Raw genomic sequence first — 16,559 nt, 5'->3', positions numbered from 1 at the left:
TTACCTTTGGTTCCACGCCACTCGCTTCAGTAAAGCCCACACTCCTTCAAGTTGTGCTTAATGATGACATCCGTGACGGCGTCAAAAACAAACTGCACGTTCTTGGTGTCGGTGGCACAGGTGAAGTGGGTGTAGATCTCCTTGGTGTCCTTCCTTCTGTTCAGGTCTTCAAACTGGCACTGGATGTAAGCAGCTGCCTCTTCGTACGTGTTGGAACCTGAGGCAGACACCCCACATCCTCAGTTCAAATTAAGTAGCTGCCCGAACTCTGCTACGTCGAGCCTCCTCATTTACCGATGAGGAGAGGGCACGCGGGCCAATGGCATACAGACACATTTTTGTATTTCTATCATCACCATTAGGTTTTTCTTCAGAGCGGACTCATATCATTATAAACCGAACAAAATCATCACACACAAAGATCCAGAAAAACAAACTGAAAGTTTCTCTTTCTCCTTTCATTTAGACTTTTTGGCTAAAAAAACCCTAAGAAGTATAAAAGGAAACTAGGAGAGTAGGAGCATATATTTCTAGAACACAATTGTTTAGACCAGTGGTTCTCAACCTTCCTAATGCCGCTACCCTTTAATACAGTTCCTCATGTTGTAGTGGCCCCCAATTCATTGTTACAAATTGAACATAATTAAAGCATAGTGATTAATCACAAAAACAATATATAATTATATATGTGTTTTCCGACGGTCTTAGGTGACCTCTGTGAAAGGGTCATTCGACCCCCAAAGGGGTCGCGACCCACAGGTTGAGAACCGCTGGTTTAGGTCACAAAGCCTGTACTCCTTGAGGAGATCCTATATAATAAAAGGGTGATATGGACGGAATGACCAGTCGCTATGATGCACACTGACCACCAGGAGGCAGATGTTCAATGCAGGAGCTGCCCCTGGTGGTCCGTGCGCTTTCACAAGGGGAACGCTGCTCAGCCAGAAGCCGGGCTGACGGCTGGCAAGTGTAGTGGCAGTGGTGGGAGCCTCTCCTGCCTCCGTAGCAGCCTAAGCCGTCAGTTGGACTTCCCCCAAGGGCTCCCAGACTGTGAAAGGGCACAGGCTGGGCTGAGGACCCCACTACCACCGAGTGCACGAATGCTGTGCACCAGGCCTCTAGTGTGAAATAATTCAAAAGGGTAAGTCACGCTTCTTTTCAAAATCATTCCAGTGTTAAGGGGCTTAGTCTCAGAGCCTTGATGCAATAATTTAAAGAACCAAAGGTACACTAACAGATGCAAATGGAAAGGGCCCTGAATTGTACACCTTTAAGTAGTCAATTTTATGGTATGTGAATTATACCTCAATAATGCTGTAATTTTTTTAAAGGTGGAGGTGGGTGGGGGAGGGAGGACCAAATCCCATTGTCAGCATTTGTAATTAACACCCTTAATCACCTGCTTCCTACACGTCTTCTCTACCTGTGAGCCTTTAGAGTAGCCTCGGAAATGGCTGCAGAGCCAGAGAAAGGCAACAGAAACTGATTCCTGTGAACCAGCGGCTACTGTCACCGACATCAAGCCTAACACAAAATACCAGCACTGAGCACATAAACATGAAATAGCAAAGAAAAGGGTGTTATTTCAACAGAATGTTTAAAGAACTGAAGGAAGATAGCTTGGTAGGGGCTTGAAATGGTTCCCACAGATCTGTGGGCTTGTGTAATTTAAAGGCGATAGAGGACTGAAAAACATGTCTGTGTGGTAGGAACAGATATTGGTACTTGGGAAAGCAGGACTGGGAATCCTTCAGAAGGATACAATAAACAGAAAAAAGGCTTGGAAGTTCACACACACACACACAGCGGTGACATCCAGGGCTCTTTGCTATGTGTGAAGAAGACTCCCAACTGAACATTAGTGTCAATCCTTTTACTTGTCTTAAGGAAGATTTCCAGCCAGCATGGCTCAGTGGTTGAGCGCCAAGCTATGAACCAGGAGGTCATGGTTCAATTCCAGGTCAGGGCACATGCCTGGGTTGCAGGCTCGATCCCCAGTAGGGAGCGTGCGGGAGGCAGCCATCAATGATTCTCTCTCATCATTGATGTTTCTCTCCCCCTCTCTCTTCCTCTCTGAAATCAATAAAAATACGTACTAAGAAACTTTAAGAAAGATTTCTTCCCAGCCCCAACCTTCTACTTTCTATATAGACTCACCCAGCTCTCACCTCCCACCTCACTCTGAACAGAGGACCACATTTCCAACTTCCCTGAGAAACAGAGGCCATGGGGCTTAAACTATCATCTTAACCTTTTAGCTCAACACCTCGTTTAAAAAGTTACTGCTATCTGCACTTATTTTTGTACCTTTGGTCTTAGAGATGTCTTCTCTCTGGTTCCAAATTCAATTGCTCTACCTAAACTCCTTTTATAAAGTTGAGGTAAAATTCACATACCATATAACCAACCATTTCAAAGTGTGCAGTACGTGGCGTTTCCTGTGTTCACAATGTGAGGCCACCACCACCGCTCTCTAGTTTCAAAGCCTGTTAACCCCAGTAAACATCCCACTCCCACCCATCTCCTGACAGCCGCCCACCCATCTGCTTTCCGTCTCTGTGGATGTGCCCTTTTTGGATGTAACATATAAAAGGAACCACACAATTGTGACCTTTTGTATTTGGCTTCTTTCACTTAGCACAGTGATGGCGAACCTTTTGAGCTCGGCGTGTCAGCATTTTGAAAAACCCTAACTTAACTCTGGTGCCGTGTCACATATAGAAATTTTTTGATATTTGCAACCATAGTAAAACAAAGACTTATATTTTTGATATTTATTTTATATATTTAAATGCCATTTAACAAAGAAAAATCAACCCAAAAAATGAGTTCGCGTGTCACCTCTGACACCCGTGTCATAGGTTCGCCATCAATGACTTAGCATAATGTTTATGGAGCTCATCCCAGTAATAGCATCCTTTTTTATTTTTTTAATTTTTTTTTAAAACATTTTTTAAAATTAATTTTGAGAGTGATTGCTTTTTAAAATTTTTTTTTATTGATTTTTTTACAGAGAGGAAGAGAGAGGGATAGAGAGTTAGAAACATCAATGAGAGAGAAACATCAATCAGCTGCCTCCTGCACACTCCCTACTGGGGATGTGCCCACAACCAAGGTACATGCCCTTGACCAGAATCGAACCTGGGACCCTAGAGTTCGCAGGCCCACGCTCTATCCACTGAGCCAAACTGGTCAGGGCTAGCATCCTTTTCATGGCTGAATAATGCTCCATGAACATGCCATTCTTTGTTCATCCACTCATCCTATCTAGATTCTTTTATGTTTTTTAAAAGAGACAGAGGAAGGGAGAGAGGGAGGGTGGGAGAGAAGAAGGAAGGGAGCAAGGGGGAGGAGAGGGGAAGAGGAGGAGAGGAGGAGAGGAGGAGAACGGGAGAGGGGAAAGGGGGAGGGGGGGGGGAGAGAGAGAGAGAGAGAGAGAGAGAGAGAGAGAGAGAGAGAGAGAGAGAGACATCGATGTGAGAAACATCAATCGTTTGCCTCCCTGCATACGTCCCGACTAGTGAGCAAACCCACAACCTGGATATGTGCCCTGACTGGGTACTGAACCAGCGATTCTTTGGTGCATGGGAACGCTCAACCAACTGAGCCACATTGGCCAGGGCCCTACCTAGACTCTTGATTCCTTTTTTTCCTGCCCACTTGCAAATCTCACTCCATCCATCACATCCACTCTTTATAACTTTTCTTTTGCTGTAGGATCTTACCTCTATGCCTACAAACATCCTCCACTTTTTAAAAATTATTTATTTTTTTAAAAATATATTTTATTGACCTTTCACAGAGAGGAAGGGAGAAGGATAGAGAGTCAGAAACATCGACGAGAGAGAAACATCAATCAGCTGCCTCCTGCACACTCCCCACTGGGGATGTGCCCGCAACCAAGGTACGGTTGACCGGAACCAAACCCGGGACCCGAGTCCACAGGCCGACGCTCTATCCACTGAGCCAAACGGGCCAGGGCCATCCTCCACTTTTATCACTCCTCTCACTGCTCTCAGTTACGGCCAACACTAGAGGTCACTCCAATGTGCATCTTATTGTTCTGCATACAACACTGCTGCCCACTCCTCACTTCTTAAACGCTCCTCTTAGTTTGTGATATTTTGGCTCTTCTGGTTCTTCCTTTTGGATCCTCTACAAACCCTTCTTTCTCTCCTGCCAAGAGAAGCTGATACTCTCCTATCTCATCCATGGTCCTTTTCTCTCCTCTTTGTATAATATCCACTGAGTCATCATTTTCATTTCCACACTGTATCCCCAATCAATATACCTTAACCCTCAACCTCTCCCCAAGCTCAGAGGACAAACATAATAACTGCCTATTAGATATCTCCATCTGGGTGTTCCAGACACTTCAAAACCAACATTCCTAAATACAAATTCAGAGCACAGCACCGGCACCCAATCAAGACAGAACTTGGGGAGTAGCTCTGCTTCTTCCCACGTCCCTACCCTCGCCTTGTCATAGAAGGCATTTACAGTGTCTGCTCAGCGAAGAGTCCCCTTCCCCGGAAATGCCCGACTCTGATCTAAAAGTCATAGTGGCGCAGCCCTGGCAGCCATGTCTCTCCTAGGAATCTGAACCTGGGGAATTTGACCCAGTCTAGCCTGGTCTTTTAAATGCAGGAAATACAGAAACAGTGGCAGAAGCATCTTTGATCACATAAATTGAGCAGCAGCAGAAGTTGGTAAAGAGAGAAGAAGAAAGAAAACACACGGGGGCGGGGTGGGAAACAGAGAGGCGAGAAAAGACACAGGGATTCGTGACAGCTTTCTAGTCCTCGTTCTAACTGCACTGTTAAGACATGCCTGCACTCTTGCCCTTGACGTCTATGGTATTTCCCCATATCTTCACCAAAAGTTTTTATTTGCACCCAAAGAGAGTCCTTACTAATTCAACTCCCCTACTATCTATCTTTATTGCCATTTTGAAGCACAGATCCTACGATTTCATGTTCCCAATGAAAATCCTTTAATAGTTCCTTCCCCACGGTCTCAGCATGAGAAACCAGGCCCTGCAGGAGCATCCCATCTCTCCAACCAGTCCTTCCCCTCACTTAACGCTCAGCCATAACAAATTCCTCCCAGGTTCCGGAACAAATCATGTCCCTTTTTACCTCCATACATGCTATTCCCTCTTCCTAAAATTCCCCGTCCGCTTGGTGGTATCTAATTCATCCTCTTCCTGTCTCACCCTAAGTGTCATTTCCTCGAGACAGACTGCACTGACCCCATCGAGGTAACCACTGCTTCTGTTCTTCTTCCATCAACATTTCATACTGCAATGAAATCCTGCGTGTGGGCATGTGTATCTCTCGCTACAATGACTGTCAGTTTCTTGAGTGCAAAGACTGCACCTTATCCTTGCACTTTCTTGAATGTATTTATGCCAAATTTTGATTTTTTTCTTTCTCTATATCCCTCAGAAAATAAGAACAGAAATATAAAACACACTTGTAAACTCATCTGTGTCTGGAACAGCACTTTAGACTCGAGGGGTCTAATCACATACTGATGTTGATTCCACTGCCGGCAAACACTCCCCATAAGGCTAACAGGCTTTGTTCCAAACAAAAGGCAGCTGTAGGAATGTCACTAAGTGCTGATCCCAGGCGGGTGCTTCCAACAAGATCTTTCATGACCACTTACCCGTGTACTCTGGATAACAGATAGTTAATGGACTCCTCTTTATTTTTTCCTCAAAAAGATCTTTCTTGTTGAGGAAGAGAATGATTGAAGTGTCTGTAAACCATTTGTTGTTACAAATGCTGTCAAACAGTTTCATGCTCTCATGCATTCGGTTCTAAGAAAGAAATAAAGGATGATAGGTCAGTCACAAAAAGCAAAGGTGGACAACTGTTCATGAAAAAACAGACCAAGTTTTAAAAGCACTGAATGGCAACCGTGGAATTAAGTCAGACACTGATAACAAAGTCTGGGCCAGTCCTCATTTTTGTAATTCTTGGAAGATTAGGAGGTGGGAAGAAGGACTGGCTGATAAGAGGACTTGATCCTGCCACATACTCAATGTGCTGCATGGTCATATCTCTTAAGAGTCAATAGGGCATGAATGAATATTTTGAAAATCGAATTTCACTGACAAGGAAAAAAGTTAGGGATGTGAGTTTTGATTCAATGAGCACATGGATGCACAAAGTCTTCCTAAAAGTTAGTTTCCATTTCCTGGATGCACACAAGATAGGCTTTTTATGGAGGCTCCAACATACCATCTCCTCATCCTCAGCCAGAACAAGGTCATAGTCACTGAGGGCCACACAGAAGATGATTGCTGTCACTCCTTCAAAACAGTGAATCCACTTTTTTCGTTCTGATCTTTGGCCGCCTACATCAAACATCCTGAGGAAGGGGAAAGCACAAACTCAGCAAGATCACACACCCCTCCCTGAACTGAAACGATGAGGGATTTCCCACTATCGCATATTCCAAACCCCATGTGTAATGGAAAAAAACAGACAGAGGAGCAGACAAAGTATAGTCAAAATAATTATCTGTGGTTAAATTAAAACAAAACATGAGAAAATAAATCTCTGGAATAATAAAAATTCTCATTTTAGAGACAGTGAGCCTCCTCTCTATCAGCTTGTACCAGATGTGCCAAGCCAGCAGAGTAAGCACCGAAATGGATAAAAGGAAGGGGAGGAAAAGGACAGGGAAAATGAAGAGCTGGATAATACAACTTAAGATAATAACGATACCTAATATTTACTGAGTGTTTACCATGATGCCAGACACCATCCTAATCATCTTAAGTGCATTAACTGATTTAACCCTCATAGCACTCCTGACTCCTACAAGTATCCCCATTTTACAGATGAAGAAACTGAGGCACAGATATGTTAACTAATTTGCCCAACGACACACAGCTAACAAATGGGGACCGAGGATCTGAACCCAGGCACTCTGACCCCAGCGCCCAGGCTCTTATCCACAAACACTGCAACCTCTCAAATGGTTTACCTCTTTTGAGAACTTAATAAATATAAATCCCCAACTTGCATTCTCTCCATAACCTCTCCCTACTGATTCAAAAGTTTCTTTTCTTTTAAAAAAAATTTAGGTATAATTGAGATACATTTTTCTTAAAGAAAAATATTTTAGAGATTAATTATGGAAAAAAGGGAATTATGTTTTTTTGGTAGGACGCTTAACAAGTCAGTATCTAAAAACAAAACTAATGCTTCTCGACCCCAGTCTTATTTGAACCTAATTAATACTAACAAAGTCTCAAGTGTTGGCACACTTCATGTTCCATCCCGGTTAGTTTCAGTCCACTGCTCCCTTCTGGGGCTCACTTGATATCCTAGGTCACCTGCTGAACTGTCAACAATGTCCTCATCCACCTCCGACAGTACAGGAAGCAGCCGCACAGCTGTGTCTCAGCTGGTATTAGGGTCGGAGGAGGTCGGCAGAAAAAAGGTCAGACATCCTGAAGATGTATGTTTGATGATGGCGACAAAATGTTTAGAGGTTAAAACTCTGCCAAGCTGGTTTAGTTTATCAGATCTACAGTGGCTAGGGACCTAGTTCCAGAGATTTTTTCCCTGAAGACATTGAGGCAGTTGAGTAATTTCTCAATGTGTGTTTTGAAGAAAACGGTCATTTATCTCTTCATGACCAACTTTTTCTTCTGACTGATCTCATAGTGGTTTTTTTCCGAACTTTGGTCATGATGCCGATAATGACGCAATCACAAGTTGGCTTTAATACAGGTCATACTATAGGTTTTAGGAGCGCTAACAACATATATTTCACCAAGGACGTCTTTCAAGGGGAGACATACACTGGTACCCCAATAATTTTGGTTTACTCCTCCATTTTCTTCTAAAAAGTTCATAAAACTAGTGTAACACTATGACGCTCCCAATGTGGACTTTTAGCACATGTTAACATTTACAATATCATTCACTAACAGATTGACATTTTATAAACATTACCTCATAACTGAGAGGCAAGTTAGCAATTACACAATGCCTTGCATAGAGTAGATGTTCAATAAATGTTTGAATAAATGGATAGTGGTTTTGCCTAGAGAGAAGAGGAAAAGGAAGAAATGATAGTACTTCATAACAAGATGTCTACATGCCAACAATACAGTGGGTACAGCACCTTAATTAGATCTGGCTACTGATCCTGACATTGGAAGACCAGTAGGATTTACCTAACGAGAGAACAGTCTATGCCAACATCAACAAGAAAGTTCCCACACTAAATAAATAAAAGTCATGAGCCCTAGTCGGCTTGGCTCAGTGGATAGAGCGTCAGCCTGCGGACCAATGGGTCCTAGGTTCAATTCCTGCCAAGGGCACATGCCTAGGTTGCGGGCTCGATCCCCAGTAGGGGGCGTGCAGGAAGCAGCCGATCAATGATTCTTATCATTGATGTTTCTATCTCTCTCTTTCTCCCTTCCTCTCTGAAATCAATAAAGAAATATATTTAATAAATAAATAAATAAAGGTCATGACATTTAATTATAAATGGATTACTAATCTTATAGTACACAAAGAGACATGGTTTCATGGGTGATAATCCAAGTGGCCTCTGTTACTCTTTTTTTTTTACTCTCACCTGAGGATGTGTTTTTATTTATTTTTTAAAAAGAGAGGAAGGGGCCGAAACCGGTTTGGCTCAGTGGATAGAGCATCGGCCTGCGGACTGAAAGGTCCCGGGTTCGATTCCGGTCAAGGGCATGTACCTGGGTTGCGGGCACATCCCCAGTAGGAGATGTGCAGGAGGCAGCTGATTGGTGTTTCTCTCTCATCGATATTTCTGACTCTCTATCTCTCTCCCTTTCTCTCTGTAAAAAATCAATAAAATATATATAAAAAAAAAAAAAGAGAGGAAGGGAAAGGGAGAGAGGGAGGGAGAGGGGGAGAGGGAGAGGAAGGGAAAAACAGAAACATCAATCGGTTGCCTCCCATATGTGCCCTAACCGGGGATCGAACCTGCAACCTGGGCAACGACCCTGACTGGGAATCAAACCTGTGATCCTTCAGTGCATGACACTATGATCCAACTCACTGAGCAACACTGGCCAGGGCCTCTGACACTCTTGTTAAATAAGTTCACCAGTTCTAAAGATAACTCTTCTATAAATATTCAGCTGGACTGCTATTTCCTATATTTCCAGGTTACAAATAGGTATACTAAAATTTCAAGGCCTCAACTGGAATCCAATACTTAAACTGTGGATTTCACAAATCCTCTAAATTAATTTTTTTTTTCCAGAGAAAAGAAAACAGAAGTTCTGATCTAAAAGTTACATTTGTATGCAACAATGCTCACTATTACATCCTGCATACAAGCATAAAGAGGTAACTAAAAAGAACATCAGACGTTGAAGGGGGAAAGTCTACTTCTAATCTCAAAGGTCACAAAAGCAGAAAACAGAAACCAAAGACAGTTCTAATGTTTACAAAAGACCAGTAACACAGAGATGAGCTGAAGCCTATTTTAGAATTACTAATGCTGATGAGAAAATCCTTTGTATTGAAATACTCGAATTTTCTCTAAAACAACCACTGTTTATATGTCATCGTACCTCTCCAAGTATCTTTATCCCCAGAAATATTTTCCACTCTGCACTGGATTAAAAACTCAGTTGTGCATATACTGTGCACAGATCAGTCCAAGAGTCCTGACTACATTAGCTCCATTCCACTAAACTTAAAGGGACAACCAGGAAGAGAGGACTGACACTGGTGAGAAAAGCATTTTCATTTTAATGCCAAAATGGCCGAACAAAGCCACACAACTGGTTTCCTGCCCTTTTAGAATTGTTGTTACCCTTCTAAACAATAAACACCCAATACCTGTTTTGGTGGTTCCAACAAAAAGCAGCTGAAAAGAATAAAATTAAAAACAAAACACATCGCACCCAGCCGGCATGGCTCGATGGTTGAGCACTGACCTATGAACCAGGAGGTCACTGGTTCGATTCCTGGTCAGGGCACATGCCCCGGTTGTGGGTTTGATCCCCAGTAGGGGGCATGCAAGAGGCAGCCGATCAATGATTCTCTCTCCTCATTGATGTTTCTATCTCTCTCTTCCTCTCCCTTCCTCTCTGAAATCAATAAAAATAAAAATAAAAACACAGTAGTAGCCATATGATTACTTCTATTGACACCCAAGTTATAACTTAATTTTGATTTTAGTTCCTCAAAATGGACAAAGTATTTATGCTACTTGGAGAAAAAAGAAATGCTTGGACTCTTATAGTTGAAACATTCAAATACAGGCTGATGAATACGGTAAGTTTCTAAACCAAGCGCTCCTGCCTAGAGAACTTTCACTCTGGTTGAGAGAGACTAAGTGAAGAATGATGTTTGTGTTGGTGACTTACTTGAAGTACAGTTCTTTGAAGGTGAAATGCGTTTCCACAATGCCTGTGGTCTTCACTCTTGTCCGCAGGACATCTTGCTGAGTTGGAATGTAGTTGGCTTGGGATATTCTTTCCAAATCATTTAGGTAACTAAATAAAATACACGTTTATGTTTACCTGGTGAGGCCAACGATGTGCACAGCAAGTCAACAGACTAAACTAGTTCCTGCCAAAAGTAGATCCTGAGCTAAAGTGGCCGAACAGAATCACATCTTCCTATCACAGAAATAAGAAAATGTGAGCCTAGCAGAGGACAGAGTAGGTTCTATAAACACCACAGAAAACTGATAGGACTTTAAAGAACAGTGTTTGAATTACTAAAAAGAGAACTATGCTCAATAAGAACAAGTAGTTCCTGTTTTTATTTATGAAACTGAAAGTTGTGGGTTTTTTTTAAAAATCTAAGCCAAAACAAACTATAAATACCTTCAAAGAAATTTAATTTGTCATACAATAATTAAAAGACTGATTCACAGCTAAATTAAATTTTTCAGTTCAGGGTTTCTAAAGATTTGTGGCCTGACATGAAGAACAGGTGGCACCATTGTAAGAGAATCTTATTTAATAAAAGGCTAATATGCAAATAGACCAAATGGCGGAACAACCGAACAACCGGTTGCTATGACGTGCGCTGACCACCAGGGGGCGCGCACAGCCCATGGTGGACGTCGGCAGCAGGCAGCAGAGCATGGAACATGGTGGGAGTTGGCCATGGCGGGATGGTGGGGCAGGTGAGTGGGGGCACCAGACCAAGCGGGGCACGGGTCACTGTCATTGGGGTGAAACTCTGGTGGTTACTGAAAATTCTTTGCTGCTGTGCGCTGGCCCCACTCATACCCGCTGCCAGCACTGGAGCCGCCACTTGTCCCCGCTGCGGGCGCCTGGCGTCAGCCCCCATCGCTCTGCGCTGTCAGCAGGTGCGAGCGGTGCCTGCCGGCCTCGATTGCCCCTCAAGGCTTTTCCACCTCCCCCTTCTCCCGAGGGGTGATCGGGACCAGCAGCTGCCTCTCGCACCGGCTGCCAGTGATGGCCCCGCTCGCACCCACTGCCGGTGCTTGGTGCTGGTCCCAATCACTTGGCGCCATCAGCGGGTGCGAGTGACGGCTGCTGGCCCCAATCACCCAAGGGCTTCTCCACCTCCCCCTAATCCTGAGGGGTGATGGGGCAGCAGCCACTACTCGCACCATCAGCATCAGCGCACGGGAGTGGCGGCGGGGCTGCCAGCAGAGAGGGGACCCAGGCATGGTGGGAGGGGCCGGGTGGGGGTGCACAGGATGGGCCAAGACCCACCCCTGTGCCCACTACAGCCTTGCAGCCCACAGTTCCTTTCAAGGTGCACGAATTCATGCATTGGGCCCCTAGTCATTAATAAGGAGCCAGTCAAGCTTAGATCAACAATTATGGAAAAAAAACCCACAAAAACAACACCTCCACAAATCACATGTCTTCAGGTGTAGCTGGAGGATTTAGAGATTATTAAATGTATGATGGAAGAAACAACTACAATCTAGCTTTGATGACTACTGGGAGAATTATTTAAATTACCAATAGCTGCAATTTAAAAATATTAAAAAAAGATGGGCAAGAATCTTGAAATGGTTCACAAGTCAAATTTTCTCTTGAAGAATAAGTTTTTCAAATATTTAATTTCTCTATAACAACTTACATTGGAATGAGAATGGGGAAAGTAGGACAATATAATACTGGAGAAAATACCTTAATGTTTAAAAGTGTCTTCATTTAGTAAAAAAATGAATACAAGTAACAAGAACTCACCAAGCCCCCAAAATGCATGTTAAAAAAAACATCATTCTGAATAGAGGTATGATAAGTAAAAATGTAAAAGAAGCAAAACAGGATAGCACATTATAGCTTAATATAAGTATTCATTACAAATTTCCTAAAAGCACATAAACCAAGAGAATTTCCTTGACAAACAGATGCTTCAATTTCGTTCCAAGACTCAACATCTCCTTCTATGTAAAGTCTGCTATTGCGTTATCTGGCAAAAGATTTATCAGTGGTGACTAGTCCCCGGGAAATTCATACTGCAACCAGCCACAGAGGTGGATGCATAGAAAGGGAGTCACAATCCTAAACTCCCTCGCTTGCTGGCAATCTATGCAAAGCCCCGGTGCGCAGAGGGATTCCTGAGCTGGGAGAGCACCAGGCACCAGCTGCAGGAGATGTCTCACCACTTTCCCCTGCTGGTTACCAGCGACCACGGAGCGCCTTTCATGGTGCCGAGTCCCCCACTTACGTTCCAAGAGGAAACGTTTTTCTCCAGGTCATTCAAAATGACCAAGGGTTTCCAACCGAACTGAAACCGTCTCTATAAGGAATCCATAGACTTCAAGAGTGTCTGCTACTTCCCCATTTCCGTAAGGATGGGCAATGAACTGAGCTATTTTCTGTGAGAGAGGGAAATGACTTACTATGAGGCAGAATCGTTGAGCTGGTACTCCCTGGATCTGCAGAAGCAAGCCTGCACGCCACCATCTCGCCACAGCCGTCTAATCACTCCTGCCAGTTCTGGGGTCATGACTCCTTCCTCGGCACTGCCAGCTAAGACAAATAACTGCCGGGCATCATCCTGAAGAGAGACAGATGGTCCTCCAGTTCTTAAAGACGTGACAAGAGTCTCTTACTTTCACACACACACGAGCATCATATGTTATATTATTTCTAAAGAGGCGCCGAGTCTCACGCCTTCTCCACTACAGTCACAAGTGCAGAGCTGAACTGAGGAATGGTTTCACGCCCCTACCCTTACCCCACTCCCTCCACAGACCACCATCCCCTGCAAAGATCTCCTTCTGACTGGCCTACTAATCTCCATCCTGGTTACGCATTTTGGCAGGAAAAAAACTGGCCTGTGAGACAGACATATGTAACTCATTTGCATTCTGTTTAAGGAAGTCTCCAATAAAAATAGAAATGAAGACTAGCATGTAAGAGGTGAAGCCTGCACACGTCCAAGGAAGTAGAATCAGTTTAAGGAGAAAGTGTTCTCTTCTTCCCCCTTCAGGTCAGACAGGAGCAGGAGGCATTTTGGAAGTCTGGAAGCCTAGTGGGAGACACAAATCCCCCAGGGCAAATGCAGTCTCTGTATTTGCCCAGCACAGTATTAACCCTCTAATAAGACAGGGGGAAAGGCAGCAAAAGGAAAAGTAGCTACAAAGAGAGATTTGATCAAAACTTCCTGAGTCAGGGACCTAGCTGTACAAGCAGAGTTTTTAACCCTCAAATGCGGGAGTGGGGGGAGAGGACCGAAAGGGGCTAGGAGAACTGTGACTGTTCTGCTTTATTCTTCTCAGCCCCAGTTGTCAGATGGTATAAAAAAGAACACCAGTCTCATGGGACGATTCCCCACTCAAATCTAATACCTGCCTCAGGAGATTTCCAAATGACTCTACAAACACAGAAACGAAAGAAGCATATTCTTGGTAAAGAAAAAGGGGGGAGGGTAGCAATCAATTGCATCACAGTGGCCAGCAGAGAGCATTTCCAACCACAGGGGCAACCACAGCCCAAACCTCCGAAGATGTGTGAATCCACCTGCGCAAGCGAAGCAACACAAAACTAACCCGAGTGCATCCCATTATTCTGCCTAACTCGAGGTCTTCGGCCTTCATGGCGTTTGCCGAGTACTCCTCCTCCTGTAAGATCCTTTCCTATTTCCTTACTGTATTTTTAGGCCCAACCCTTTCTACGAAACTTTATCTAACATCTGCATTGCCCTCCTTTCTTTCCAGAGATAAGTATTTAACATAAAGGAGTGAATGACTGAGAAAAGCTGCAAAATGACATAAACTGGCAAATACCCAACAGTGAGCAGGCCCTTCTACAGAGATGGTAGAGTCTTTATTTAACATTTGAAGACTTTATAGTCCCCTGGTTCTGAAATCTGACCCATACTCATGCAGATATTAAAAACACTTCAATAAGCATTACATTTTAAATTTAATACTATGGTTCTAATTTTAGAAACTTGAAAAGAGAGAGAGCTACTGTATCATACTTTTGCTGTCCTGACTTTGTAAACACTGTTTCAGGAGGAAACACTTTCCTACCACTTAATCTCTTCCACTGACCCATCCTGCTTCTCCACAATAGACCTTCTTAATGAAGGTCTGTAAAGAGGCCCCTCTCTGCAATGAACTTCATACCTTCACCCTAAGCAGACATGAAAAACAACCTGCCCCACACCCAGCTCTATTCTTTCCCATTCACCCTCTAACCAACTGTAAATAACTAGAAGGACAGTAGAGGAGCTATAAATATAAATTCTTACACATACAAAAGAGAAACTTTGATTTTATAGTTCAATGTAGTACAGGGTCACAGTATTCTTGAATACCGAAAACTGCCTCTAAAATTTAGACATGGTTTTCAGTCCTTATCAAGTATATTCTGGGGGAGTGATATCTGCCTTAAGTCTCTACACCTCAGAAAGCAGAGCCACATGTCCAGGCAGCCTCTTTTACATCCCATCAACTGACTCTCACTTGCTACTATAAGAAAATATACAGTGCTGTAAAAGAGGTGGATAAAAGTTATCCCAGAACCCTAGTATATCCCGTTTCTTAAAAGACCTGACAAGCTAATACCTCCCGAACAGATTGCTAACACTTCTCAAATGAGCACATAGTACTTTGCTACATCTTACCTTGTTGCTTAAATTCATTTCCCTAAAATGCAAAGCAAATTTTGCTTAACTGCACCTACTGAAAAAGAGCAAGGGGAGAGGAAATGAAAGGCACTTACTGCTCTGGCTGCTTCCCCAAAGTCAATCTTCAGCCGTCCCATGGCCCGTATGATGGCGATAATGGACTGTATCGTGTTGCTGTAGACAACTACTCTATACTGTTTACATTCTTCCTCCGAATAGCCGTCCTCATGAATGATTCTTGGAAAAGAAGAAAACCACAAATCATTACGATGGACCTAAGATGGAAAGACCCTGTGAACTTTCATGCATTGTGAGGAAATGCAGTCTTACAAAAGGCCATGTCTCAACTTACTTCATCTGTTTCACAATGGTGCTTTTACCAGATTCTCCAGCACCTGAAAGAAAGGGAAACCAAATGTTGAACTGATCGGGAATCAAACACAAAAGCATGAAATCAACAAGAGTAGTAATTCCAGATTAATGGAAACCACAGGTCCTGGGGAAAACTTTGGTCAGGCTTTCTATCAGGAAAAACCAGTGAGCTTCTCCATTAGAGTTTTTTTATACTTTCTTTACATAACTCAGCAACCAAGTAAAATTCATTGAGAGTGTCCCAGGGCCTACTGCATACCACTTGTGAAAAGCAGGCCTTCTCCAGGAGACAAGCCAACACCTCTAGGAACTCACCCTCTACAAGAAACAGGATACAGACACTGAACACAGGCAAAAATGAAATGATTCATGGTTGGCCTAATCATGTTGATTAATTCCTCTGTCAACCCCCAGGGACCTGAGGAATGTTCCAAGAGCAATCCTCTCAGCCATGGGACTAGAGTTCAAAATAGAAGCAGAGGAGGCACTGTCCCCAGCACTTTTCCACTCTATACCCCACCCCCACGGTCCCTTCCTCATCCAGCGAGAACCACTTTAATGACCACAAGTGTCAGGGGGCCCCGCTGAACTCCTTGAGATTCATTCCACCTGCATTTCCCCAGCCAATGCATTTTCCCACCTTCCAAGATGCCTGTTTAACACTGACCCCTCTTCTGACTCTCAGCCTCTCTTTTACTGGAAAGATTAAAGAACTAAAAGAAAAACATGCACACATTTTCCCATAACCAAATCTACCAATCTACGTGTACCTCCATGAATACTCTCTACCTTCATCAACGAACTGTCTCTGCCAATGTGTGAGACTAATCTCTTGAATTGTGCACTTACCCACTGCATTGTACCTACTCAAGGTCTTGGCTGCTACAATTACCCCATGACACTCAAATATCGAGGTTTCTCTTCCTACTGGGCCACTCTCATCAGTATACAAAGTTACTCGATTACCTTCTATCCTAAAATCAACACATACCCTGCCTCCTACCTTCCGACTCCACGTATCTTCCTCTAGCCACCTCTTCATTTTTTCTTCCTCTTTATACCGAAACACTTGAGTTGTCTATACTCATGTTCTCC

General features: G+C 43.5%; 1 protein-coding gene across 1 annotated transcript in view; it reads right to left on the bottom strand.

Annotated features, from left to right (window-relative positions):
* Nucleotides 1–16,559, bottom strand: part of GNAI3 (G protein subunit alpha i3) — a 38,970-nt gene that overhangs the window by 2,127 nt on the left and 20,284 nt on the right. The window contains exons 2-8 of the mRNA XM_081112139.1: nt 15,445–15,487; nt 15,188–15,329; nt 12,856–13,013; nt 10,382–10,510; nt 6,249–6,378; nt 5,671–5,824; nt 5–217 (exon numbers count right to left, since the gene is read on the bottom strand). Of these exons, the coding sequence (XP_080968265.1) occupies nt 27–217; nt 5,671–5,824; nt 6,249–6,378; nt 10,382–10,510; nt 12,856–13,013; nt 15,188–15,329; nt 15,445–15,487 (947 nt within the window). The 3' untranslated portion in view covers nt 5–26. The remainder of the gene's footprint in view (nt 1–4; nt 218–5,670; nt 5,825–6,248; nt 6,379–10,381; nt 10,511–12,855; nt 13,014–15,187; nt 15,330–15,444; nt 15,488–16,559) is intronic.

This window comes from Myotis nattereri (genome assembly GCF_964212035.1).
Source record: "Myotis nattereri genome assembly, chromosome: 18".
In the NCBI taxonomy this organism is placed as follows: domain Eukaryota; kingdom Metazoa; phylum Chordata; class Mammalia; order Chiroptera; family Vespertilionidae; genus Myotis; species Myotis nattereri.
The sequence above is the reverse complement of the archived record's forward strand: the minus strand, read 5'-3'. Positions and strand labels throughout refer to the sequence as shown.